A 26,404-nucleotide genomic window follows, 5' to 3' on the forward strand; every position below is an offset into this window, starting at 1 on the left:
TCCTTGAGTGTATTGTTAAGGTTTCCTAGCCCTCGTTCAATAAGGTCATTGAGACTGCTTTGCATATTTGCTTGGCCACTCATTTCTCATCATCATGGTGAAACATTAAAACTTTCTCCGGTTACTACAAGTTTTATCAAGGTGTATCACTGTGAGAGGTTAACCTAGCATTTCATTGACTCTAACTGAGTCACTTCCGAGCTGAATGAGGAGTCAAGAGTGACGTAATGGCCACGCAAATCATCTAGAAAATCCCTCCACGCCTCCCGAATTAAAACAACATTTGGGATTCATTGTTTTTTTGTTTGTATTTTTTAATTCGCATTATCCCCCACAACCTTGACGTAAAAGCCATTACGAGAAGTTATACTTTTTGATAACCTTTTGGTGAACGGTAATAAAACTTGCTTTTGGAAATGAAAAGGTGGCCAAGTGAAAGAATGTCATTTGGCTGATGATCCAAAATTTGCTGCTAGACAGATGTACAATAAAGATAAGGATGCCTGTGAACCTACTTGTGCAAATTACGTTCTAGCTTGTTTGAAGGCACTGCAAACATTTGACCTACATTGTAAATCACTTAGTATAGCAAATGCGACTAAAGTGACAGCTTTACTCAACTTTATTCCTAGAGCACTAAAAAAAAAAAAAAAAAAAAAGACCACAGCTGTAACAAAATCCTGTATATATATTAAGGATAAACGCACTCATTCTTTTAAAATTGAAAAGTACTTCTTTATAAACAAACTGCTGCAGAGCTTCCCTGTGACCAAACTCTCACTGTTCTTATGTTGGGTGTCACCTGTTCAGCCAGTAGCCTGTTGATGTTCTCATGGTTTACGCAGCTGTGGTTGGATTCTCCAGAGGAGCAAGTGAAGAAGAGCTCCCTTTGTATCGACATTTGGCATACGGACCCCTTGTTTCACACTTTAACATATTCCGGAAAGTTCTTATTAGATTTGATTACAATCCCATTTATTGTAAACCTCCATTGACTAGAATAAGCATCGATCTGAGTATTTGTAGCTGCAGTACAAGAAGCCCCTTTTGTGCTGTGTGCCTTTGGCGATTCTAAGCTCACATTCTGCGTGTGGATGGCATGAAAATTGAATATAAAATGACGCTGAGACATAGTGGTGCATAGGTTTGTGCAGAATGCCTGCCAATTACAACAACAAAACTAGGTAACCGGGCTTTTTCTGTAAATTTTGTATTAAATGTGAAGTCAAGTCTTTACATTCAATGTTTCATTGTCCCTTAATTTGTGTAAACATGGCATTCAGTTTAACATTTTAGGGTTAGTAATTTGTGTACCTGTTAAAAAACAATGTTTCATGCTCTTTTTTTTTCAACGTCATAGTTGCTCAAGGCTCCTGTAATGACCAATCACGGCTCACCTCTATTTGTCACCGGTGATCGGTCACGTGAACCCTGAGCAACTGTGATATCATTTTCAAATGTAAAAACGGCCACCCTCTGAGATTGATAAAACAAGTGGATTTTGCTGGTTAAATTAGATAGCACATATGCAATATTGATCATAATGCTGGGTTTTGGTTAATAGGGCTGCAAAGAATATATTAAAGTGGAGAAAAACTTGATTTGGCTCCTCCTTTAATGGCATGATTTGACAGCGACAAAAAGTGAACCTTATTAAAAACAGTTGAGAAATAATGATGGGAACGTTTACCCTCGCAAAATGGCTGCCAAATACAAATACATTGAAATATGAGAGTGTAATGCAATTTTGCCATCAAAGCATGCATCATGTAAAACATCTGAAGGTTGAATGTAAATAAATGCTCCAGTGCATCCATCCATCCATCCATCAAGAGTCAGTGGCTGTTGGAAATGACAGTGCCAAAGACATGGCAAAAAACTAAACGCAAGTAATGTCTTGAAAATCGGTCATTATGCATTGAAAATTCCGAAAATAGGACATATGGTAACAATGCAGCTGAAGGAATTTCATGCTATTGCTGTAGTGACAGTTATTCCAATAGCGAGTCAGGTCACACAACTCCTCGGATACTATTATTGAAGCTAATCCCTCCTTTTGCCTCCTGAAGGTGATTAAAGATGCCATCAAAGATCGCATCGTGTCCCGGAAGGAGAATCCTTCAAACCCCACGCTGCCCTTCTCCCTCTGTGAGATCCCCAAGAAGAGGCTTCTCAAAAGGAATCTTCATGCCAAGCCCTGCTCTAAGACAGACACTTTGGATTGATGTTTTGACCCCTAAACATTTTGTTTTTAGAAAATAACGACGACTGTGTGTTGTGTTGTGTTGATGCTGAACCTAAAAGGGATTTAGTAAAGAAGAGTGAAGTTTACTAGTCAGAAACACACTGACATTTTTTTTCACCTGGCTTCATTTGCACATATTGGGAAACAGCTGATGTTTGGTTTCCCTCTGGCTGAGACTGGATGTTGACCTTTTCGTCCTGTGTGAGCAGCAAGATAATTATTATTTTTTTCTGTTTTAAAAACAATTAAGTCACAGAGCTTTTTTTTTTTTTTTTTAATAACTGTCCCGCAGATTTTAAATCACGCTGACTTGAGTACTTTTGCATCCCACCTAAATAATATATGATACCAAATTAGACCTTTGAATGCACTGTAAAAACCTTACATGTACTGTACCTGTTTGGTTGAACTTCCTTCCATCATCATCGTGCCATACAACACATTTATTTTGAAGCGGAATGACTCGTCCGAACATGTAATGGTGACTGAAATCATGCAAGCAAAGTTGTAACCATTTGTTTGATGGTAACTTCTAAACACGCTGAGTGCTACATTTCAATGTTGTTTACTCACCTACAGGGAGGGAGCGGGGAGTGCCTCATATAAAAGCGACCATTGTGCAAAAACAACACCTGATACCATAGAAACGGCCTCACCGCTTGTCTCTACATTTTGACGAAACGTGTGCTTATTATCCTAACTGTGTTGTTTCAGGCTATGTTTTGTGATAAAGCCTAGGTATGTCTTCCTGAGGCCATTTCCTCAACCTGACCGGCTTTTAAGCGGTCCTCGAAGTGGATCTCAGGCCAGATGAAGGCAAGGCAAGGTTTCGTGTGAAGTGTCATCATTAAACGGTAACTCTCATTCAGTGGAATTTTACACACTACACCTATACCTCCAGCAGTGGAAGCCTGGAATCTGACACATTACACCTCTACCTGCAGGGACTCAAAGGCTGCACACACAAACCGCAGTGGAATTTTACACTGAAATGCTTCCGGCCACTTTTGAATTCATATTGCAGCGCATTGTTTTGGAAGATATCCAGAAAACAAAACAACAACAAACATTTTTCAGTGATGTTAAGGGTTCACTAAATGTGCGTGTGTTTTTTTTTTTTTTTTTACTTTTGTTCTAGTTATATTTTGAGTTTGAATTGTTTTACCAAGTGAGTGCACGAGAAATGGGGATTAGTGTTGTAACCCTGTTTAAAATGTGGATATTTCAGAGGTTGTTACTCCAGATTGTGTTTATTTTTTTTAGCTATCCTGTTGCAGAATTTAGTCAAAGCTGTGTGTACAAATGATCTTTTCACATACTGCACACAAAATGAATGGTAATCATTTTTCAATAGGTCAAATGATTGGAATTTGTTAATTATGGTGATGTTTTATATTTTTAAAAAGCTAATCATTTAGGTCTACTCTGAAGTGTCAGGTTTACGAAATTAAGGCGACTGGTATGGTTATTAAATGATTGCTATGTTTAATAGAATCAAACTAAATAAATATAATGACACAAATGCAAATCTTCACCTTTGAAATATTTGTGGAGATTCCCATCGAAAAAAAAATGTCTACAGCTGTGCTTTATGAACTGAGATTTTGATAGAGAAATCAATGCTACAAAGTGAATTGCATCATTATTGAGTAAAAGTCAAATATATTTATTTCTGTTTTATTATTATTGATTACTCAGTATCTATATTATTACAATAAAATTTTGCACATTTTTACTTACAAGTTTTAACTTTTTTTTTAACATGCTCATTATCAGAATTAAATTGCTCATACCTTCAATAAAGTTATTCAACTTTCAACTGGGAATGCACAAGAGCTACTGTGACAGCAAAATGTCAAATTTTTATTACAGACCTGGAAAATGGGAAGTTTATACGAAACTCATTCATGTTTTTTACATTTAAGTTTTGTTTAAAACAAAAACGTCACAAATCCATGAAGCAACTATACTGCTTCATAATGATGCCTAAATATTGTTCTAGGATCCCAGTGGTGTACAAAATAACAAACAGCAGGTACAGTGGGCCCCCGTGTAACGACATTAATCCGTTCATCGGTTGGGGTCGTAAGGCGAATTCGTCGTATGACGGGCCTTCCAAACCTATGTTAAATAGCTAATGCGTTCAGAACCCCAGGTAAAAACATCAAGATTGTACATACATATTAAAAATTGGTACCAAATGAGTATAGTAAGTGCTAAGTATATACAGTATAATGTACATGTATACAATCAGAAAACCTCATAAATAAAAAATATAGAAAAGATTTATTTACCTTTGAGTGCCGCTTGTTATGCCCATGTTCCCTAAATAGGGTTATCTCCAGCATCGTTTGCATGTAAATCATCTTCTTACTTCTCTCTTTAACATCTCTAGCAATCTTGGGACCTGTGGCTTTCAACTTTGAATTAAGCACTAAAATGCACTATTTGTCAGCTGTGGCTCTTTTAAAGTGCTTAACAAATAAAGTTGGATTGGATTGGATTGGATAAATACGGTTTTGTAACCACTCACAATCGAACAAAGCTTGACTTATTAAACAAGTGGGGCAGACCAATAGCAGACCACCCTCCCCCAGACCAATAGCAGACCAACATTGTAGTAACGTGGCATGGAAGCAGTTAAACGGCAATAGTAAATAAGTGCAATTACCTAAAAACGGCAGATGGAGGCAAAACAACAAATACAGCCAAGCCCCTAGGGTCATGACAGTTGTTTTGTTCTCATAACTGAGAAAATGTCATAAAGAGGGGATTAAAAAACTCCACGTCGCAACATGAAAATATCAGGGAAGTTGTAACACGGGGGTCCACTGTACCTCCAAAAATCCAGAAACCTTACGTCCCACCCAACACATGTCAAGCCATTATATGATTCCATTTAATGATCTCAAATTCTCATCATGTGGGAAAACTAATTATGTGCTTAAGATACTTCACAGGGAGTTCTTCCCTTCTTCTTGCACGTAGAGCATCTGGAGGGCTTGTAAGACGCCTTGCAGACAAACAAACACAGACACACTTTTAGCTCTTCATCTGTCAACTCATTTGTAGACACGCTCCCAAACCCTGGTATGCACCTTGCACGAGAGGAAATGATGGGTAAAGTGCATTACCTCGGGGCTTTCACGTGAAGGTCATGTATGCGCCTGTTTTCTCACCTTTTGATGTGCTGACTCACACATATAACACTTTTGGGCTGGGGCACTCCTAAATCCTTCATGAAGCACACTCATAACCTATGCACGCAACACAAAGAGTGTGTTTGTGTGTGTGTCCCTGTTCTATGAATATGCCATACTGTGTGTTACATGCAATAATAACTTTTACTCCCTCTCCGACTGGAGGCCACAAGTCTAGACGGAGCAGATAAGGAAATTAAAGAATCAGCCCTGAACAAACAAGAAAAAAAAAAGTCGCAGTAGCTTCAGAACCTGTTGCCATCGCGACATCACGAGTCCCAGTAAATATGACAGTTTCAGGGGTGCGTGTGGCTTTTGTGTTATGTCCAATACTCCTTGAGAGTTCACTGGGCTCAAGTTCAATATGGAAAGTTTCCCCCACTTCCTGACAAACACAAAGTTTCACAGAGCAGGAAAATCCTAAAATCCGTGGTGACTCGGAGCTTTCAGGAATCACCAGTGACCACCCCCGCAACGCCAGAAAAATAAATATTTCCACACCATGAATCAGCACGTAAGCCCCCCTTACACACACACGCACACACACACACACGCACAAACACAAATGGAAATTTACCCAATCAAAAGGATGTATAGATCATCTGTTTACATACCGGCTGGAACAGCAGGGGCCCGCCAAACTAAATTGTAGGGCTTCTCAATGTTGATTTTACAAGTCTACACATTATAAAGGGAAAACCAAAGAATTAAAGTTTAATTCATGCTTCAAAATATAGTAAAAAATGTATTGTGACTGCGACGGAACAATGTACGTTGTTTTTCTTTACTCAATCCTTGCACTATAATTATTCCCGCAATTTTCGCCTTTCTACATTGTCCATATTTTAGCACCGGTTCAAATCGTTCCAACACCAACATAATAACCTCATTCAGAAACTATTTTTCACATTCACCAAATTCCCGCTCTTCCCAAAATGACATTATATTATTTTTACACTAACAAACGGAAATCCCTTTTGAAGTGGATGAGACGTAACAAAAACGGTTTCTCATTTTTCCCATTCCAACATCACACTGTTGAGCATTCAGGACATCTTGTGAACTATAATTCAAGTTCCAGAAATTTCCACCTTCCCTTTATTAAACACTTTTCACTGTAGATTTCCCAAATCTTCACAATAAAATCCCCAAATTAGGAAAGACATATTTTACACATTTACTCATTCCATATTTTGTGACCAATTCAAACCATTCCAACTTCAAATTGTTCAGCTCATTCAAAGCATCTTGAAAACCACTTTTCACATTCCAATGACTGACACATTGCCCAAGTTCCACACTTTCACTATAAAATTAAGCAATTGAAATGATAGATTTTAAATTAAGAAACAATGGAGATATTGTACACGTTCTTCCTTCCCACACTTCTTCAAACCACACATTTAATAATGATCCATTAAATCTTTGGAATTAATTTCCACATTCCAATAATCCCCACATTCTACAAATCACATAGTTTCACAATAAAATAGACAAATTGTAAGAGTGACAAGTCAAATGTTTGGAGACACCTTCCAATTCAAATACTATGTTCTTAAGCATATTGAGAGGTCAAGAAATTCAAACTATTAACTCTTGAAAATGCACAGTTGTGAACTGAAAGTCATTCTGGGTCATAAAACATTATCCACATCATAAAGTTGTGCAAAACTGTTTTTAAGTTAAACATTCGGTTTTAATCATTTTTCAATAAATAATTCAACATTTTTTCATAGTTTTTGTTACTTAAGTATATTTTAATTTACAATTCACCAAATGTTTAAGTAATGACAAAAAAAAAAAAAAATGTCAGCTCATTCAGGACATTGTTGCCCCCCCCCAACCTTGCCCAGTTCCCAGAAACGTCCACACCAAAATCTCCCGTTTCCCATTTCCCCATATTTCTCGGCCAATTCAAACAATCCAAGTCTCGGATAATTTCACAGCATTTCAGTCCAGCCTTTTAGTGTTCATGAGAAATTTTAAAGCGTTTAAATGTGTAAACATGATATTCAGTGTTGGGAGTAATGCATTACAAAAGTAAAGTTATTAATGTAATGCATTACTTTTCACTGTGACGTGGTAATGTAATATATTACACACACACAAAAATAGTAATATTGTACTCATTACAAATGAAAGTAAAGTAATGCATTTCAATGCAGCTTTAGCCTGAAAGTGATGTCCCCCCCCCAAATTTGACTTCGTCGGAGATAAAGACAAGAAAAATATCATCGTTAGGTGCACTTTGTGCGCAACACCTAAAAACCTGTCCACTTTGTGAAAAAGGACCAGTCATTTGACAAACCATTTAGAGCGGGGCCATAGTAAGGTGAAATTAGGATTGCGCTCTCTCGCTGAGGGATGACATTTTGACATCAAGGGGTTAGAAGATTCGTTAGGAAGGAGATATGCTGCCCCTTTCCACAGTGAATTCACCACAGCATTTGGAAACCTTGTCAGCAAGATCCTTGTCGCAACTAGCAATAATGACAAGATAAGCTAACACTAATTTTTACTACACAATTAATATTAATAATAGTCTATAAATAGTTGTGGTCAATGTGTATCAACATGAAACATACAAAACTCATGTTAGCCTGTATGTTAAACACCTTAACGATGATGTAGGCTAGCTGCTAATGTTAGCCCCACCAAAACTATCTATTTTTTAAACATGTTTCTAACCTAGCCAAATGATCTTGAATTTGAATATTAACATTGAAATTGTGAAATGGACTGTTTCTGCCTTCAGCATTAACAATTAATCACTATGCTGTCAAGTTAAGTATAAAGGGATTCAAATACGCACAAAGAAAATGTATCTTGTCTTTAAGGGTTTGCAATACAGATTAAATGATTTATACTGTTTTTAGGCTTAAGACAACCTTTCACTAGATGTGTTATGAGCATAATGAGCTGCAGTTAGAATGACAAATCCATATTTCTAGTTATGGTGATGAGAATAATATAAAAGTAAAATTGCAACAGTAGTGTAAATCATACAATTCAAATTAAGTAATATTGTAATGTAGCTTATTACTTTGAAATGACAGTAATAAGTAATAAATAATGCATTATAGTTTTTGAAGTAACTTCCCAAACTCTGATGATATTTACATTGATGTATATTTGTTTGCAAGTTGCCACTTCAGTTGTAATAGCTTGACCTTTTCTATCACATTTGTGAGGCGTGCTTGCCCTCTGGCGGCCTGCTTCCAGAATGCTTGCAGTTCCACACCTTGATCGCAGGAGGGCGATAGCGAACAATGCGGAACCAAAAGCCACGCCAGGAAGGAGAGAACGTCAGGAAGCTTCCTGCTTGTCAGTTGACTGCGAAAAGGCCGGAAATTAAGCTTTAACGTTAGCGCTCTTTGACTCAGTGAGTTCCCCTTTCTTTTCCATTACCAAAATGTCGAAGAATGTCATGTCCGCCCGCTTCAGGCGAGTGGACGTGGATGAGTACGACGAGAACAAATTTGTAGACGAGGAGGACGGAGGGGAGAACCAGCTGGGTCCCGACGAAGCGGAGGTGGACTCCCTCATCAGACAATATCCTTTACGAGTATCATCTAGCTTTATGATAGCATACGAAACGTATTGTGGAAAATGCTTATCTGATCATTTCTCGCGAATTACTGTCCGAAATTATTTTCTTTGGGTCTACTTGGGCGGCTCTTCCTTGCCGATCGGGCGTCTACAATGAGGCCAGTCACTGCCCAGACTTGCCTGACAGTCACATTCCAGGGATTTCTAGTATCAAAAATTAGGTTACTTGGGCTTAGCTAAACTGACGCAGAGCACACCACTTTTCGCCTTTATGCCACTCATTCTTGACATTCGAGTGAATTCTAGATGTTCTTTGAGTGTTTTGTGCGCGTACCGAAATGTTGCTGCGAGCTAGCGTCCATTAATGTTTGGATGGAAAGCCTTATAAGGTATACAAGTGCGGCACTTCCTCATTGACAGATCCATGCCCCGCCCACGCCATCTTTCAGCCTATCGGATGGGAGATTTGTTGCTTTAATGGTGAATCGTTTTCAAACACTTTTTGTTTTAATGAAACATTTTATTTGTTATAATGATACATTTTACACCATCCTTTTAAATATCAATGAAGAAAATGTGAAGATGCAGTCGTAGTGTATGTTAGATATAATAAAAGTCGTCTTTAGGCTAGTAATAAGGATTGCTGTCTGTAATTGTATTTAAAGAGGAAGTCAAGTCAAAACTTTTTTTTGGTCAATAACATGCTCTCTGTGGCCCCACTAATTTAAACACGGTGTTTTGGTTAGTGTTGTACTTTTTGGAATAAGAATTAAACCGCGAAATCCACCCATTATTATCTATCTGGGGATGGCCGTGTCATCCTTGTGGTCAACTGAAAATGACGTAACGGTTGCTCATCTCAGCTTGTGAATGTCACATGAACAAAGTCAGTCTATGTCACATCCTTAACCGTACCTCTGCAAAGGAGACAATATGGCAGCTCTTCACGCAGTTCTCAAAAATCCACCTATTAACACCAAGAACCAGAATGTTAAGGTTAGTGGTTGGCTGTCTATGCCATTTTGGATTTCAGTCCAGTCTTTCAACATCTTCCCTCATCTGTCACCAGGAACGCGCAGAGGGTCTGGTGCTGAAGGTGCTTAGCGCCTTTAAGAGCAGTGACATTGAAAAAGGAGTTCAATCTTTGGACAAGAACGGTGTGGACCTGCTGATGAAATATATCTACAAAGGCTTTGAGAGGCCATCGGAAAACAGCAGCGCAGTCCTCCTGCAGTGGCATGAAAAGGTATGCTTAGAAACAGGCATCTGTTGTGAATTCTTCACCCATTTTCAGATTTCTTCTCCTATTTTCTGCAGTAATGTCGGTAATGCAAAAAGTTGTAGGAAAATATGAGCAAGAGTAGTAATTAATGTAGATTAAGTGAAAGCAACAAAGTATTGTTCATATGCATATTTACTTGAGTTCCTAATGTTTTAACATGAACATATTTTGAGGCTGCTTTTTTGTGCGAGCTAGAATGAGTTATTCAAATTTGTATTAATTGCAAAAGGAAAGCTTGATTTAAGGTATGAATAACTTGATTTATGAGCGTGGTCACAGATCAAGTTTAACTTCAAAATCAAGGTGCCACTGTAGTTTTTATTATCAACAGTCCTTCCAACTGGTGTACTAAAATGAAGTAAATTACTCGACGTACGACCATACTCGCCCTATGTTGACGCTTTGACGAACACATTGTAGAAAATGAACAAAGTGTGTTCGGAGCAGCATGTTTCATTTAGCACGTACACGGACGTGACAACATTCAAATACCTATTGATGTGATGCGTCACGAGAAGAACAACCTAGCCAAGGAAGTAAGAAAGGGCCTGACAGCATGTCGCGAAGACCAACTTGGACAAACAAACAAAAAACACACCGAATGATACATTGACATTTATGCGACAGTCGTAGTGGGGTTTTATTTGGAAGTTGACCAGTGGTAGCGGAGTGGCTAGTTTGAGTCCTGGCTCGTCCGCTTTTGTTGCCATCACACCAACCGACATCAACATACTGGCATTAAAGCAAATAATATTCAATTGCTGATGAGTAAGAATGCTAAGAAACTGCTTGTCAATCACTCTTGCCATTGTATGATAAGGCACATGCACGTTTACAACAAAAACGTTAACACAGAACAAGAATAATATATTCTGCCGTTTTATTTCATTTTCCTCCCCAGTTTATGCATTCGTGTGCATTTGCAGGCGCTGGCCGCCGGAGGAGTGGGCAGCATTGTGCGCGTGCTGACGGCCAGGAAGACGGTCTAAACGCGGAGCACATGTTTGACAGACACACGACGTAACCGATTGCATATGGACTACAAGGAAAGTCAGATGAGTGAAGCCAGTGGGACTGACAAAGTCTTATCTGGCTCACATTAGGTTCGAGAAGAATTTGGCACATTTAACTCCGTGCTCAAAGTCATTTTCGGTCACTAAGTGCACACACGCATTCCCTGTCCTGTTTGTTTTTAGAAGCTCCTCAATTAAGACTAATGACCCTCAGAGTAGTCCCCCTCCTTTTTCAACAGGAATATATTCTATTCTTTGTGTTGCAACCGCCTCATGACCAATTCCCAACTTTATTCAAATTTTTAAAATGATTTTGAGCAAAATCAGCTTTTTTTTTGTTTTTTGTTTTTTTGCTTAATGGGAGACCAATCATAGGTGATGCATATTTGGTCTGTGTGTTTATGCACTTAGATTGTCAAATTTAAAAAAAACAAAAAATAACTGCGGCTTTGCCGCCAGGATTTCCGTACCCATATTTTTGTATATTTGGTGTGTTCTGTACCTAAGTTCAAATATAATGTACTTTTTTTTTCTTTCTCATTATTCCAAACATTTTGGATAACCAGGGGAAACCTGTTGAGGTTTTGTCTGCCTTATGAGGTAGCGCTCATCTGTTGCCAAATGAAACAATTAGATTACATGTCCGTTTATATGACTTAGATACCCTTGTGTAGTAGAAAAAAACTGAAAAAACATGTAAAAGACTAGATCCCCTTAATTAACCTGTGCCGTTTTTAATTTCCCAACATATTTCAAATCACTGAAAGGTGAAGTTTCCACATTTTTCCACCAAAGCTTCACATCAGATGACTTTATTTTCATTCTCAAAAATGGGAATCATAATGGTTCAATCTTAACATCAGTGGTTATGCATCCCAACGTGCTAGATGTACTTTCAAATGCAGTATAGGCTGTTTTGACATGAGCAGAAGAACTACACGACTGTCTTCTGCTTCATGTATTTCTAGTTGCAGGGTGAGGAGTCAAGGAAACATACCAAACTGATGTACAAAAAAACTGCCTTACGAAATATTCCTTTTTTATGTTTGTGCTTTTTTGACAAAAAAATAAATGGTATGAATGGTTGTTGTATTTGCTGTATTTTGTTCTACCATTCATCCATCCATCCATTTTTGAAATGTTTGCCTTCATTACATGGTAGGCCCCGGTCCAAACAAATTATTTTTCAAACTCAAATTCACACCTATGTCTTTGCATCTTTGACACCATCGTGTTTTCGAAATGAATAGAAAATGGATGGATGGATGTTGTTTTCATATCATTGAAGCTTAATTGCACTGGGATGCAATTATAGTTTTATTAAAAAAATGGAAAAAAAGGATAAAATAAGTGGTATAGCAGTACATGGAGCAAAAAGCACTTATCTACAATCCCCCCCCAAGAAAAAACATCTTGATGGATATCAGTCAGAGTCCTTCTGATGAACAGGTGCTATGGGATTGCTCCCTGAGGGTGTCTTTGTGCCATGCCGTCAAAAAAAAAAAAAAAACACCTCCCCACAAGAACTTCTCAGTAGGTTGAACGTTTGACTATTTGGACAAAAACCTTGGCATGCAGCTAATGAGTTAATGAAGGGGTTAGCTAATATTACTTCAATTTATCAAGACATTTTGAATGATTTTATTCTTGTGGGCAGAAATTTTCTGTTCCAACATAATTTCTGCCCCCAGGCCTTAAACCCACTGAACTGGCTTGGGATGAACTAAAACAGAATGTCGGTCCGTAAACATGTCAAAACGACTACTGTTTTTACTTCCTGTTGGTAACGCGGCCCAATGCTTTTGACCATTAGGTCAATGTGGCTTTCAGAACATTTTGGTAGTCGTTTGGCGTTTGAAGGGAACCATACGCATCATGTGGTAAGGAACCGAGTCTTGAAAAACACGAGGGCTGGAATTAAAACCAATAAATAGCAGGAGCCAGGACTTTGGATTTGAAATCCACTTTTTAAAAGCCCCTCAGACACAAGCTCAATATTCATATTTCATTCAACGTGTCCCAGTGAAGAGGATGCAACTTCAGCCCGCACCTGTAGTCTCGCGTCATTTAAAGTGCTCTCAGTAAGGGTAGGCCGAGACGGCGATGTAGACTATGAAGGTGGTCTGGTACTCGATACCGCCGTCTTGGCTGTAGGAGAGAGCGCGCACCTTCATGCGGTAAGTGTGAGGCTCTCGCAAGGGTCGCGTGGTAAACAGCACCCCTTTGAGATTCTCATCTCGAATGGCGAAAGGTAACGTGACATCCTCGTCCACCACGAGGAAGGTGGTCCGAGGGTGCATCACGCCGTCCTGCGTGTAGGCCACCAGTCTGATGAGGTCTTGGTTGGCGGCGATGCCGAACGGAAGGGATAGGAGCTTGTACTCTAGAGCGTAAGGGCTCAGGGTGCATTCAAGGTCATTTGGAGGACAGTTTTTCAGACAGAACCTGGCACACAAAGCGCAGACATAAAGTATTCAGCAGCAAATACTTGAGATTTGAGTGTTTTTATGTATTTACCCTGTGGTGGGCTCTCTCTGATAATTTGGTGGACAAGGTGTGTCAATGCATTGGTAACTTCCTCTCATGTTGAAGCACATGCGATTGGCGCCACATTGGATGTTCTGCTCAAGGCACTCGTCTATATCTGGAAATACAACAGGCAACTTGTGTCCAAATGTCTTTTTTAATGCTATGGTGAGGTTGTCCTAAAACTGGTTATAAGCCATTGAAACGTATCGTCCAGATATAGGCTCCCACCTTGGCATGTCTTGCCGTTGGTCATGAGGTGGTAACCGGCTGGGCAAAGACACCTGTGGCTTCCTGGTGTGTTGATACACTCGTGCTGGCAGGAATCTCGCTCCTCGCACTCGTTAATATCTGCCACAAATGAGAGAACACATCATTATCAAGATGAAGAGTGGAACACATACTTTTTGTTGCCCCTACAGTGTCGCATATATCTGACCGACATGATTGCTTCATGCATCACCCATCCAAATACATTTTAACCCGGATTTGGGTGGGTGATCACAAATTTTTCTTCAGGGGGTCTAGTGTGTTCCAATACCTCACTGAGGTAAATAATGGACAGTCATTTTGTTTTCGGAAAACACAAAAAAACAATGTAATTGTGCTGAAATGGAATAATAATTTCCTTAGAGTTGAATAATCTGTTAAACAAGGGATGTCGCCAATTTCAGCAAAAGCACTCTGTGAGGAAAGTTTGAGCTATTGAAACGCCTTTTGGTTAAAAAAAAAACCCCAAACAGTATGGATGATGACAACGTCAATGATGAATTTCCCCTCGAAAAATCATAATCAGTACTGTATAATAAAAGAGCAAGGAAATAAACTGCCGCAGGTGCACCGTGTTCCTCTCTGTGACCCTTCCCACTTTCCATAGTTACCTAAGCAGCGGCCATCCTTGGACACAAACCCCTCCTGACAAGCTCGGGGGCCCCGATTTATGGGGACCCCTCTTGGGCTCCGGCCCCTGTCGCGTCCCCTTGTGTTGGCGGCGTAGGAGTGATAACTGTGTGAGGCCAAGTTGTGGTACAGGCGCTGGTAGGGGTTGCGCTCGGGTACTGACTGGGAACTTCGGAAGCCGTAAGAGTAACTCTCATAAGTCGGCAGGCGCTCCAGCCCGGCGCAAGACTTGCCGTCCCCCAGCAGGTAGCGCCCGGGCGGGCAGGTGCACCTAAAGCTGCCTGGAGTGTTGACGCACTGGTGGGCACAGGGCTGCGGAAGCCGCTCGCATTCGTTTATATCTGCCCTCGACACAAAGAAAGCCCGGCACCAGGAGAAGAGAAAAAGCAGGAGTGGAAAATACAAGAAGTTGTGGTCAAGTCAAGGAAGCGAGTCACGTGGAGACGAATGAGAGAAAAGATGACGAGGACAGAAATAAAAGAAATGTGGGACGGGTCATGGAAATAGGAGGGATGAGGATGGGAGAAAAGGGGATACATCGGTTAAGCTCCTGTACAACAATACATATCCATGTCATATGAAATGTATTGAGCCTCATACACCTTCTTCTTCTTCCAATGCCTCGAAACTCTAAAGAAAATCTACTTTTGTAGCTTCACAGTGTTGTACATAAAAATGCAAATCACCACATTGATCGAATTGTGGTAATCGATACAGAACGTGAGGAGAAAGGGGAACATTTAATGGCAGCTATAAGACGTGTTAATGATGGAAGGAGTGTGCTGATACAAAGCAGAGGCAAGCAAGGATCAGAAAAGTCCAAAGTAAAAGAGTGAAAACTGACAGGGCGATGTCAAATGAAAAGGTGCTGGTCTTTCTAATTAAGGGCAAAATTCCGAAGCACTGGGTCTTCTTTTTTTAACCCTATTCTCTTACGTCAAAGTTTGAACAGATTTTCACAGTTAAAACACTGAAAATCAAATATACACTATGTTCCCATCAGGAGCATTTATAACAAATTTATTTGCTAGTCAATCTGGCGACCGGTGGTTATGTTACTACTTTAGCTCATGCCGAATGCAATCTTGGATGAGTTTTTCTATGTCAAGGATATACGTATGAGATGTCCTACCTGTGTGAGCGGCACCTCGAATCACCTGCCAGACGTGAGTCTTTTTAGTGCACACATCAGAAAAAAATTCAAGCCTTTTGCAACCGCAATTGTTATTTTTCTGCACGACAGTAAAGCACGCCTGACATGCTGCAAGATGGCCAAATTCAAAATAAACCTTACCAAATAATATATGGATACAAATGCCTTGGTATACTTTTATTTTGAAGTTGTTAACGGGGGGAACTACTTTTTCTACTGCACCTGTTGCTCCTATGCGCTAACAAACAGTGAATTACGCTGACATTGACATACGGAAACTATTGCCAGTGTTTATCAGCAGCTTGGGCTCCATTATTGTGTGTCTGTGTCTAGCATGAATTAGCCACTAGTTAGCAGTGCTCTATATAGGCTGGCGTGATAGAAGTAAATGGCTCTATACACTTTGATGTTGATGACACAGTTGCTGTTCCTACTGATTACATTTTAACAAACCATGCTGACTTAAATGTGCTTTTTCAGCTGGCAAATTTGTCTCACTTAGATGGGGGGGAGTAATATGCTGCTAAATTCAAGTAAAAAAAGAAGGTTATCAAAAATGAAAAAAACATATAAAGCAGTAAAATTCATCTGCTACATTGACACAAAAAGGCCTGCAGGCTGGAATAATTTGAAAAGAAAGGAATAATAATGCAAAAGATAATGCACCTACGCTAATGTGGGACAAAACCCTAGGGCTGCCAAAATTCACTGGGACACGAATCAAGGACTTAAATGGCCGTTTGGTCGCCCTGGTCATTGTATAAAAGCAGCAAACTTCCATGCATTGCCTCTCAAACGTTTTTGATGCTGAGTAGATCGGCAGTTAGAAGCGCTAGTTCTTGAAGCAAGCGGTGACTTTTGAACAAGATGGCAAATAGCGGTGTGTGCGTTTACAGGTGGCAAGTGAGTTTGCTTTTAGACATATGGAAAGCTCAAAGAAGTGAGCAGGTCCTATGAAGAAAAACATACCGGCTGCACAAACCATACCTCTAAGATACATACACTCAGAGTAACATATTTTCTCTTGAGCATGCAAAAGTTAGCTGGTTTCTAAACAAAGATGTTTCAAAACAACTGATAACGCCAAGTGTGTGCCATACGTACCAAGACAGGGCATGCCCACCCCTTGAGATCGGTACCCTCGTGGACAGGAGCAGTGGTAACTCCCTCTGGTGTTTTCACAAATCTGGTTGTATCGGCACTGATGGGTGCCATCCCTGCACTCGTCAATATCTACAACAGAGTGCGGTGTAAGTCCAAGAATGCTACTTGGATGGCTTACGTTCACAATGAAAACATGATACTGACCTACACATGTCCCATTGGCACCTTTGGTCATTCCACTGGGGCACAGGTCGATGCAGTTGTACCCGCCACGGGTATTTTTACACTGCTGGTCGGATCGGCAAACCCTCTGCCTGCATTCATTTATATCTGAAGTGACATTTAGGAATAAAGGTATTATTTGTGGGGAGAAAATACAATGCATTATTTACCAACGCAAATAGTTTATTAAATACAGTACAAATAATCAATGTATTTGTAGTTAATGATTGAAGAACTGGCCCCTTCAGATTTTGCTGTAGAACCTAAACTCTGTGCTATTTTTTTTTTTTTTTTTGGTGCCATTTTCAAACGTTTTAAGAAGCCATAAATTTTTACCAGCTGATAGCGAAATAGTAATTGGTGTCAAGGAAGTATGGTGAAATGATGAGTTTCGACTGGTGTACACATGCACTTGTAGCCCCCACCCCCAAATCTTCATTTAAATAATGTTGGCCATTTATTTTGAAGGCCAATATAAGATGCGCTCAAAATTATACTGATATGATTTGGGAATATAGTTTGTGGTATATTTACAGTGTTACAATTCATATTGGCAATTAAAAAAAACGTAATTTTTTTTACGATGTCCAGGGTATGTGTGTAGCATAAATAAGGATGGATGGTCAGTGTAAATACTGACCACCTTGAGTATGTAATGCAGCGGTGCACAAATGGGGGTACGAGTACCCCTGGGTGTACCTGAAAGCACGTTTTGCAAGGTTTCTGCATGTAACAGTAAACCTAATTTAATGCTTTTTATTGCAGTGACCAAACATGTACAGATTTATTTTCAAATTGAGAGCAAATTCATTGGACCATGAAGCAATCTCCAGTATTGCTAAAATATGTTTTAGTGTTTCTTTTGGAAAATGTGTGCGCCTTTATGTTAATGTTTTGTTTTGTTTTTTTAACCGATGTACATTGCCATTGTGGTGCAATTTTCCAGCAGACAAACCAAAAATAAAACAGGTGATGGTACACTATCCATCCCCTGGAGCTGCTGATGAAAATATGCCTCGAGATATCACAAAAAATTTAGTTTCCATGTTCTAATTCTTTTTTTTCCTGTTCAAAAATGCAAATTTGTAGGTACTTGGCTGAACCAATATTTCATAGGTGATAGATCATTGAAAAAAAGTTATGAACCACCAATGTACTGTATAGCACTATACATTACATACATGAGATTCTACAGTACTGAAGCAACAAACGAATTCCTCAATAGGTATATAAAAAGACGACTACTGTACTGAAAAATAGATTGCTTCTCGAATATGAGGGATTTTTTTTAAGCGCATGCTTACCAACACAGCGTCGGTTCCTGAGCTGAAAGCCAGGCTCACAGGTGCAGCGATAACTACCAATGGTGTTCAGGCAGTGTTGATTACATGGATTCGACTCCTGGCACTCATTTATATCTGAGCATAAAAAGATGAGATATTTAACGCGTTAGATGACAACAGTCCTCACTGGAATAATTTTCTCAGTCTACTATGTACCTGTGCAGCTGTGGCCATCAGCTGTTCTCCTGAACCCGCCGCCACAGCGCATTATGCAGCGGTAGGAGCCAATAGTGTTCTCACAGTCCTGTCCATCATAACACACGTTGGCCCCCTGCAAACACTCGTCAATATCTGGAGGGGACGAACGTTTGGGGTTACAGCACCCTCTGAGTTGAAATCAATGAACGTGCGCGTGTACGAGTGTCGCGGACCTTGACAGGTCCTGCCGTCAGCTGAAATGGTGAGTCCCCGGGGACAAGAGCAATAGTAGCTGCCGATGGCGTTGTGACATGAATGAGAACAGGGGCTTCCCACATTGCACTCGTTCTCATCTGCATTGAATACAAAAATATTACCCAGTCTTGTTCTCATCTACATCGCATAAAAAAATATATTATCCGGTCTTGAAATGTACCAAAATATTACCGATCTTCTTTCTGCGGCGTCACGTAAATACTTTACTTTGTTAGTCATATTTTCTGGCAACTTTCACCTTTGCTGAGTCACATACACAAAATGAAATGTATACTTTTATACTATCTATTTCTCTTGACCGGTAATTGTTATGACAGCATTTAATCAGATGAAATAGTTTAGTTTAATAGGGAAGGCACCTGCTGATATAGAGAGAGGCAAATTTTATTTTGTTTCAAATTCAAATAGTATTCAAATAGTATTCCAAGAGGTGACTAACTTCTACCAACTTCTATTTTCTGTTAAAACAGTTGTAATTTCATCCTAGTAATGCTTTCTGGTACTTTTTACCAGACCGACAGTAGCACAGATGGGCCTCAAAATCTGCATGGTACAATTTTATGGCAAAAATAACTAGGTAAAAAAAAAAAAATGCCAATACTGTATATAAAAAATCATGTACAACAAATTATGCCAAGAACACCAACCTGCACAGTACGGCCCAGCAGACACCAAAGTGAACCCGTGAGGGCATTGATTACTGCGATCACCTGAAATGGAAAAACACTGTAACAAATGACACTATACCAAATGACAGAAAACCAAGCCTTAAGAACAAGGCCTAAACCAAAATTTGGATGCTACACTAGGTCATTCTGGGAAAAGGTCCCTTTATCCCTGACGCAGAATAAAAATAACACTGCCCTGATTCTCAATCGAGGACATTTCTCGTACCCTTGCTGATATGCGCTTGGATGCTGTATTCCAGCACCTCTTCCATGGCGTGATACCGAGCGCTGATGGCTGTCGCATGAAGCGTTTGCACCAAGTAGGGCATCTTGCCCCTGGACACATCGTAGGAGATGGTGTGGTTCCAAGAGTAGGGCACGCTCTCCTTGTCGACGCTGAACATGCGTGTGGACTGAGCGTAGAGCTGGCCCGGACCTGTCTGGATGTAGTCCTCTGTGTAGTCCTGATAGGAACACAATACAGTTGACTTTAGCATCACAACACAAGACGATGGCTGCAAAACGAAGAGATGAATCTTTTCAGGATTTTGGGGAGGTCATGACCGTAGATGTAAGTAGACTATACAGTTTTCACCGCTGTACTGAGACAGCTGAAAATCCCACCCCCACATTGAAAATCAAAACAAGCTCTATCTGCGCTATGATGACATCCAAACAGAGTCAGAAAGCGAAGCAAACAACAGCAATTCATGCAATTTTCTGATGTAAGTAAATTATCCTTATTCATTAGGGTGTTATAAAAAGAAATACCCAGTCAGTGATAATCTGTCATTTATTTCTTTTTTTTTTTCTCATTTATAAACAGTCTTCATAAAGTATGCATTCATAAGGGTGTGTTGCTATTATTATCATTGTTATGATGATTATGATGGCTATTTTGATGGTTATTCAAAGTAATAGAAGTTGTACTGTAGATAACGACAAACGATCATTGCATCCAAAAGCCTTGCCAATTCTTAATTTTTTAAATTATACTGTCATGATAACAAAAACAACATCAATAATAATAATAATAGTAATAATAATAATAACAATAATAATAATAATTCTATTTTAGGCACCTTTCAAGAGACCCTTACAAACATAGCTACAAGAAAACAACCAGTAGAATTAAAATGACAACAATAAATAATTAGTAAAAATAATAAATAAAAATAAAGTCTCACTTAAACTGGCAAATGATATGGGCAATGTTAAAGTGAATAAGCAGTCCAAAATTGGTGTTTTTTGCGTATGTGTCATGTAGCGTTCAAATTTGGACATCCCTGTTTTATACAGTAACATTATTTAAGGATACATAAATTATAATTGCTACAAATTACAATGCATTTTACTGAATATTATGGTGTGTACCTTGATGCTGATATCAACATGTGAAGGCAGCTGGAGGACATGTCCATTCACTACTATGTCCAGTAACAATGCTCCATCTGAGTCCAAGCCGCGAGCAATGTGAGTCATCCTTAGAATCTCACCTAAGTTGGAGAAGAACAATTAGAATTCATGTTCCTTGAGCCCTGCAATAATTTTGGTTTTCAATTTTAGATTTTCACCAGAAGCTTTTCTACAAAGCGAGCATCTTTCAATTGACTTTTGTCCCCATTAAGGCCAACGGTATCTTGGAGCCAGTCGCAGTAAACATTAGAAAAAAGATGGGGTACACGATGACTGCTCTTCCCTTTTTCATAATTCACGCTCACATTAATAACGATGGACAAAAATGCGAGTCATCGATTGATGCAACATGCATGAGCCACGTGAGCTCTTTTAACAGCAGTGAAGGTCAAGCAACTGCCAGCATTACCTGTGGCAAATTCCACCTGTGTTTCTCGTCTGAAGATAGCTCCAGTTAATGTGTACCCGTTGACAGCTCCTCCTACTTCCTGTGCAGTGGTCCAGTAGATGGGATTCAGGATGGAAATGAGCTTCCTCATTGCAGGCCCTTGAAAGAAAGTTGAGAGGGAAGAAGCATATCATTTGGTATGGCCCAAGTAATGACAATTTACATTACTGTTTCCGTAACTGACCTAATGATCTTGGTATATTCGAAATAGATGCTTTGATGAGTTTGCCGCCAGACGCGGTGTCTCCGACGGTGGCATTCAGTATGGCTATACCGAACTCAATATCATTGATATTCCCTATAATGCTTCCTCGGGCTAGCTGCGGGCCACCTGAAAGAGAGATACAACAAGGCTCAAAATATATGTAGACTGTATTTTTATTAAACAGTAACAATATGACATTGTTCAAAATTCTTCTTCTTATTATTATTATTATTTATTAACATTACTATTATTGTTATCAATATTATTATGATCATGGTGAATATTATTATATTACATTATCACAATTATCAGAGCATCAATAGGCTTTTTTCTGTTTGAGTTTGAAAAGTCCGACTGCATTTGGACGCACCATACATGTTGTCCTCGCGCTAGTGGCTAGTTTAGACTTGTGCTGTATCATACAATGATGGTGTAACTGACGAGCATTTTCTTCACGTCCCTAATAAACAAATGAATATGATTTTTTAATGGTGGCGTGTTGATTTAAACTTGAAGGCCATAATTAAATTTAAATGAGTCACGAGTAAATCTAATCTGAACGGAAATGCCACTCTGAGGAAGTACTTCAAAATCAAATATTGCTAAGGCTAATGCATTGACGTCCAAGTATTATTTGGTGTGTTTATTTTGGTGTTATTGTAGGTTGCACGTTAAGTCATATTGTTGCTGTTATGTCAGTGCGCATCATATTTCTGGTCCCCTTGTCAGTGTCTTGTTAATTGTGTCCACGTATCCTCATCAACCTGCTTCCCTCATGTCTGCCAATCAGTCTCTTGCCCAGATGTTTCTTGTTGTCTCAGTTTTGTATGTATTGTTGTTGTTGCTGCTGTCAACAAGCGTTGTTGTTTTCCTGCTAGTTCTTCCAGACCTTTATCCAAGGTTTTTAAGTAGATGTTTCTTGTTTTCTGAGTTATTACTTTGGTTAGGTTTGATGGCCATGTTTATTTTGCTCGTCCTCACCTTATAAATGTTTTTTTTTTTTTTTGCAAACCCTGCCCTTTGTGCCTTATTTACAATACAGTATCGTGCACAATTACCACAAGGCATATTTTGTATTCACATGCCTTACCTGGACAGGCCTCAACGTTACACCTGGACAGTTGGGAGGAGTCTCCCGGGCACAGGCGTCCACCATTTTTGGGTGAGGGGTTATTACAGAGACGCACGCGTGTCTTTTCTCCACCCCCGCAGGAAGCAGAGCATTCTCCCCAAGACTGCCATGGCCCCCAGTTACCATCAACTGTAATATCACAAAACAGATGTAATTTTCAGATTCATGAAATGATTACTCATAGAATGCTTTACAGTACATAAGCCTACACTTTATTCAACTAAAGTTGCAAACACGCACCAGGACACATGGCTGTGTTGCATCTTTGTATTTGTGCATCTCCCCCTGCACACGCTCTGCCACCATAGGCCGGCCTGGGATTGTCGCATGTCCTGTAGCGCCTCATCTGCCCTCCATTGCAAGTCTTGCTGCAACTGCCCCAGCTGCTCCACGGGCCCCAGTTCCCACTGACTGATGGACACAATGTCAAACACATTGAAAGAATAAAAACATAGTACGCAAATAGCTAAAACGGCGGTAACTCACCTGGGCATGGTTCACTATTACAAAAGTCAATGTGTACATCGTTGCCTTCACATTGCCTGCCGCCGTATTGTGGGCCTGGGCTGGCACAAAGGCGGGTTCTTTGTCTGGTGCCGCCCCCACAAGAGACGCTGCAGGCTCCCCAGCTCACCCACGATGACCATTTCCCATCCACTGGTGAAGATAATCATTTCAGTTAGCTACAATATATGCCTGAAAAGGGATTTCACTATTACTTGAAGAGTGTGTAGTCTACGACAGTAGTTCTCATATATGAGCACATTTAACCCAGGGGGTAATTGAAGGCACTTCAAAGACTGGAACCGCACATTTTATTTTCAAATTAAGAGCAAAATAATTGGAACATGAAGCAGCTTTTCGCTAAATTGTGTTATAGTGGCTCCTTTGGAAAAATGGCGAATGCTATTATTTTGTCCGAGTTTTACCAGTGCTTACCAGGACATGGTCTTTCCTTACACACTTGTGTTTGTGTGTCTGTGCCCTCACAGGGTAACCCATCAAATGCAGGTGGGGGGTTGTTGCACAGACGAATTCTTGACTGCATACCCTTTCCACAGGTCTCACTGCATGGGCTCCAAGGAAGCCAAGGCCCCCAGCCACCTGCCACTACATCAATGAAAACAGAGTCAAAACCACATTGCTGGCCTACACACTCTTAGTTTAAAACTCACACTTTACTATACTCTGAGAAGAATTCTATTGGTATGCGACAGTAAATGATTGTGAGAACAGGATATTATTTACATAGCAAAGGCAGAATTTTGATCTTCTTAGAAAATCATTAGATTATACATACAAAGTGCAATGGCCAGTTTGTCCTCTTACCTGGACAAGGTCGAACACCGCACATGATGACCTCAACGGCCCTTCCTTCACATGGCCTGCCTCCATGCTGAGCCGGTGGGTTACCGCACGTCCGCACCCTTGTTCTGTTACCATGGCCACAAGTACGGGAGCACTCCTCCCAAGAGGACCACTCTGACCAGCTACCATCAACTATAGATTGAAATGTACAAGTCCTCTCAAAGGCTTGCATATACCATCCACCATCAATAGCTAATAGCAGTACTCGTACCCGGACAAGGCTTCCCATGACAACTGCGTTTCTCTGTGTCTGATCCTGCACAGTGAAGTCCTCCATTGGCAGGAAGAGGATTGTTACATTGTCTCTGTCTTTTTTGAAAACCAACCCCACATGTTAAACTGCAAGGGCCCCACATAGCCCACTCTGAGAAGCCTCCATGAACTGGAAAAAAAACACACACACACACACACTGTAAAAATCTATGTGTAAAACACACTAGGGGTAGGAATCTTTCACTGCCTAAAAATTTGATTTAATTCATATTTTTGGGTCAACAATTTGATTCAGAATGAATTTTTGATTCAAAATGATTTTTCATTTAAAACAACAAATGATGGATAACGATTTCTGCTTCAATCTCTAGATGTGCAAAAAAATTACCATGATCTGCTCCAAACATGCTTTGCAAAACAAATGGTGAAGACACAAATCTGTCATTTTTTAAAAATGTTTAATAAGTTTTGAATTGTAAAGAAAGCTCCTTTTTTTTCTACACAAAAGCAGTGTGTGGACCACAACTGCAGCTACCTTATTATTTATTATAATTCATTGGCATACTAACCACTAGAAAGGAAAACGGAAGCCTTGCCAATTGAAGAGTTATCGTAAATTAAAGTTACTTGATGGACCACTGATTGTAATTAAGCAAAATATCTAAGGAATTTCACTGTCATCATTCGTCTTGATTTATTCCAGCTTTTATATTGTTTAGATAATTGGCTATTTTCAACCCAACGTTTTTAAAGTGCACCTCAATGCATAACTTACCTCGAACAGTTAGCCCGACCCGAACTAGTACTGATCCAAGCAAGTTTCTTGCCACACATTCATATTCAGCTGTGTCCTCCTTCTGGGCACCATTTACCCTAAGGGACCCACTGGACAGTATCGAGAAGCGGTCGTCGCCCAGTAGAGGACGCCCTTGGCGAGACCATTCTATCACGGGGGTAGGTTCACCCTCTGCTTGGCAGTTGAGCACCAATGTAGTGCCAGCATCTACCACAGTTGTGACAGGCTCTACGATAATGGTGGGCGCGCCTGAAAAATGATACAGATGAAAGTGGATTTCATCACATGATTCTATTGGTCAGTCTTGAAAATGACTTTCACGCAGCGCTCACTCTGCAAGGTCAGCGTGACACTTCTTTCCACAACACCAGCATCATTTGTTGCCACACAGATGTAGTTGCCTGCATCTTCAACCTGTGATTAATCCGATTAAACCCACACAAATAATTTGTCAAAAAGATATGCACGGGGGAATTGAGGAACTGTGGAATTGTGACATTGGATTGTATGTGACACACGATCTAAAGTGCTTTCCCTACCACTGTTCCATAGATGGCCAGAGATCCATTGTCCAGTTGACGGACACGATTGTTTATATGTACGTTGATGCCATTTTTGCTCCACAGAATAGTGGGAAGCGGGTCACCCCGAACGTCACAGTTGAGGATTGCATTACCGCCGAGAGGTTCGATACGATTGGAGTGAAGGTCCCCATCAATGATGGGAGGCTCTGAACAAAATAAACGAAAACAACAAAAAAAAGACAAAGGTAAATGACAATGTTTTAAGATACAAGGATTAAGATGAATGTGTTCTTACCTTTGACCAAAACAAAGCCCAAGGATTTGATGCTTCCAACTGAGTTTTCTGCTATGCAGGTATAAGTGCCAGCATCTTCTTTAGTTACTCTCTCTATCACCAACTCACTGTGGCCGCTCATGTGATCATAATGAACTACAAAATCAAGACATGAGATTATTAATAAAATAAAAAGAAATTATTAATATTATAAAACTTAAACAAATTTAAATTTGTTAATTCTACTGTATACATTTAAACTGGATGGATTTTTTATAAAATGAAAGAAGTCTTTATATTGAAAGATAGATTTCAGAACTGGGTCGAACTATCAAAACTATGATGGATAGGCTATAATGTTATTCTATGATGCAGCGAAATTAGGCACAAACAAGTATTCAAAATGTTA

The 26,404-nt window shown here is 39.8% G+C and overlaps 3 protein-coding genes across 7 annotated transcripts in view; 2 read left to right on the plus strand and 1 right to left on the minus strand.

The window, feature by feature from the left end:
* The window catches only part of pla2g4ab (phospholipase A2, group IVAb (cytosolic, calcium-dependent)), a 29,421-nt gene extending 25,648 nt beyond the window's left edge, over positions 1–3,773 (plus strand). For 2 of the 3 annotated variants that reach the window (XM_088425611.1, XM_088425612.1), the window contains exon 19: positions 2,070–3,773. In XM_088425611.1, coding sequence (XP_088281737.1) covers positions 2,070–2,225 — 156 coding nt within the window. In that variant the 3' untranslated portion in view covers positions 2,226–3,773. The remainder of the gene's footprint in view (positions 1–2,069) is intronic. The other variant, XR_015866984.1, reaches the window with a different exon arrangement.
* A 4,960-nt stretch (positions 3,774–8,733) lies between these two features.
* On the plus strand, positions 8,734–12,375 carry arpc5b (actin related protein 2/3 complex, subunit 5B). Its single transcript, XM_088425175.1, has 4 exons — positions 8,734–8,996; positions 9,917–9,990; positions 10,064–10,240; positions 11,203–12,375. The coding sequence occupies exons 1-4, from the start codon at positions 8,858–8,860 to the stop codon at positions 11,263–11,265; spliced, it is 453 nt and encodes a 150-aa protein (XP_088281301.1). The 5' UTR covers positions 8,734–8,857; the 3' UTR covers positions 11,266–12,375.
* Positions 12,086–26,404, minus strand: part of hmcn1 (hemicentin 1) — a 90,216-nt gene continuing 75,897 nt past the window's right edge. For 2 of the 3 annotated variants that reach the window (XM_088425172.1, XM_088425173.1), the window contains exons 84-107: positions 26,017–26,151; positions 25,737–25,927; positions 25,530–25,611; positions 25,177–25,446; positions 24,400–24,570; positions 24,150–24,320; positions 23,760–23,930; positions 23,307–23,477; positions 23,061–23,231; positions 22,779–22,949; positions 21,668–21,814; positions 21,445–21,582; positions 20,994–21,115; positions 19,846–20,083; positions 19,599–19,661; positions 18,909–19,028; positions 18,694–18,828; positions 18,499–18,612; positions 17,177–17,302; positions 16,973–17,101; positions 14,697–15,056; positions 14,047–14,166; positions 13,807–13,933; positions 12,086–13,734 (exon numbers count right to left, since the gene is read on the minus strand). In XM_088425172.1, coding sequence (XP_088281298.1) covers positions 13,368–13,734; positions 13,807–13,933; positions 14,047–14,166; positions 14,697–15,056; positions 16,973–17,101; positions 17,177–17,302; positions 18,499–18,612; positions 18,694–18,828; positions 18,909–19,028; positions 19,599–19,661; positions 19,846–20,083; positions 20,994–21,115; positions 21,445–21,582; positions 21,668–21,814; positions 22,779–22,949; positions 23,061–23,231; positions 23,307–23,477; positions 23,760–23,930; positions 24,150–24,320; positions 24,400–24,570; positions 25,177–25,446; positions 25,530–25,611; positions 25,737–25,927; positions 26,017–26,151 — 4,010 coding nt within the window. In that variant the 3' untranslated portion in view covers positions 12,086–13,367. The remainder of the gene's footprint in view (positions 13,735–13,806; positions 13,934–14,046; positions 14,167–14,696; positions 15,057–16,972; positions 17,102–17,176; positions 17,303–18,498; positions 18,613–18,693; positions 18,829–18,908; positions 19,029–19,598; positions 19,662–19,845; positions 20,084–20,993; positions 21,116–21,444; positions 21,583–21,667; positions 21,815–22,778; positions 22,950–23,060; positions 23,232–23,306; positions 23,478–23,759; positions 23,931–24,149; positions 24,321–24,399; positions 24,571–25,176; positions 25,447–25,529; positions 25,612–25,736; positions 25,928–26,016; positions 26,152–26,404) is intronic. The other variant, XM_088425174.1, reaches the window with a different exon arrangement.

The sequence above is a fragment of the Hippichthys cyanospilos genome, chromosome 10 (assembly GCF_059441005.1).
Source record: "Hippichthys cyanospilos isolate Australia breed blue-spotted pipefish chromosome 10, RoL_Hcya_1.0, whole genome shotgun sequence".
NCBI lineage: Eukaryota > Metazoa > Chordata > Actinopteri > Syngnathiformes > Syngnathidae > Hippichthys > Hippichthys cyanospilos.

Bases quoted from the DNA above. Each gene is read 5' to 3' on its own strand.
- arpc5b (XM_088425175.1), top strand. From the start codon at position 8,858: ATGTCGAAGAATGTCATGTCCGCCCGCTTCAGGCGAGTGGACGTGGAT. The intron at 8,997-9,916 runs AATATCCTTTAC...CGTACCTCTGCA, and splicing joins GGTGGACTCCCTCATCAGAC to AAGGAGACAATATGGCAGCT. The intron at 9,991-10,063 runs GTTAGTGGTTGG...ATCTGTCACCAG, and splicing joins CCAAGAACCAGAATGTTAAG to GAACGCGCAGAGGGTCTGGT.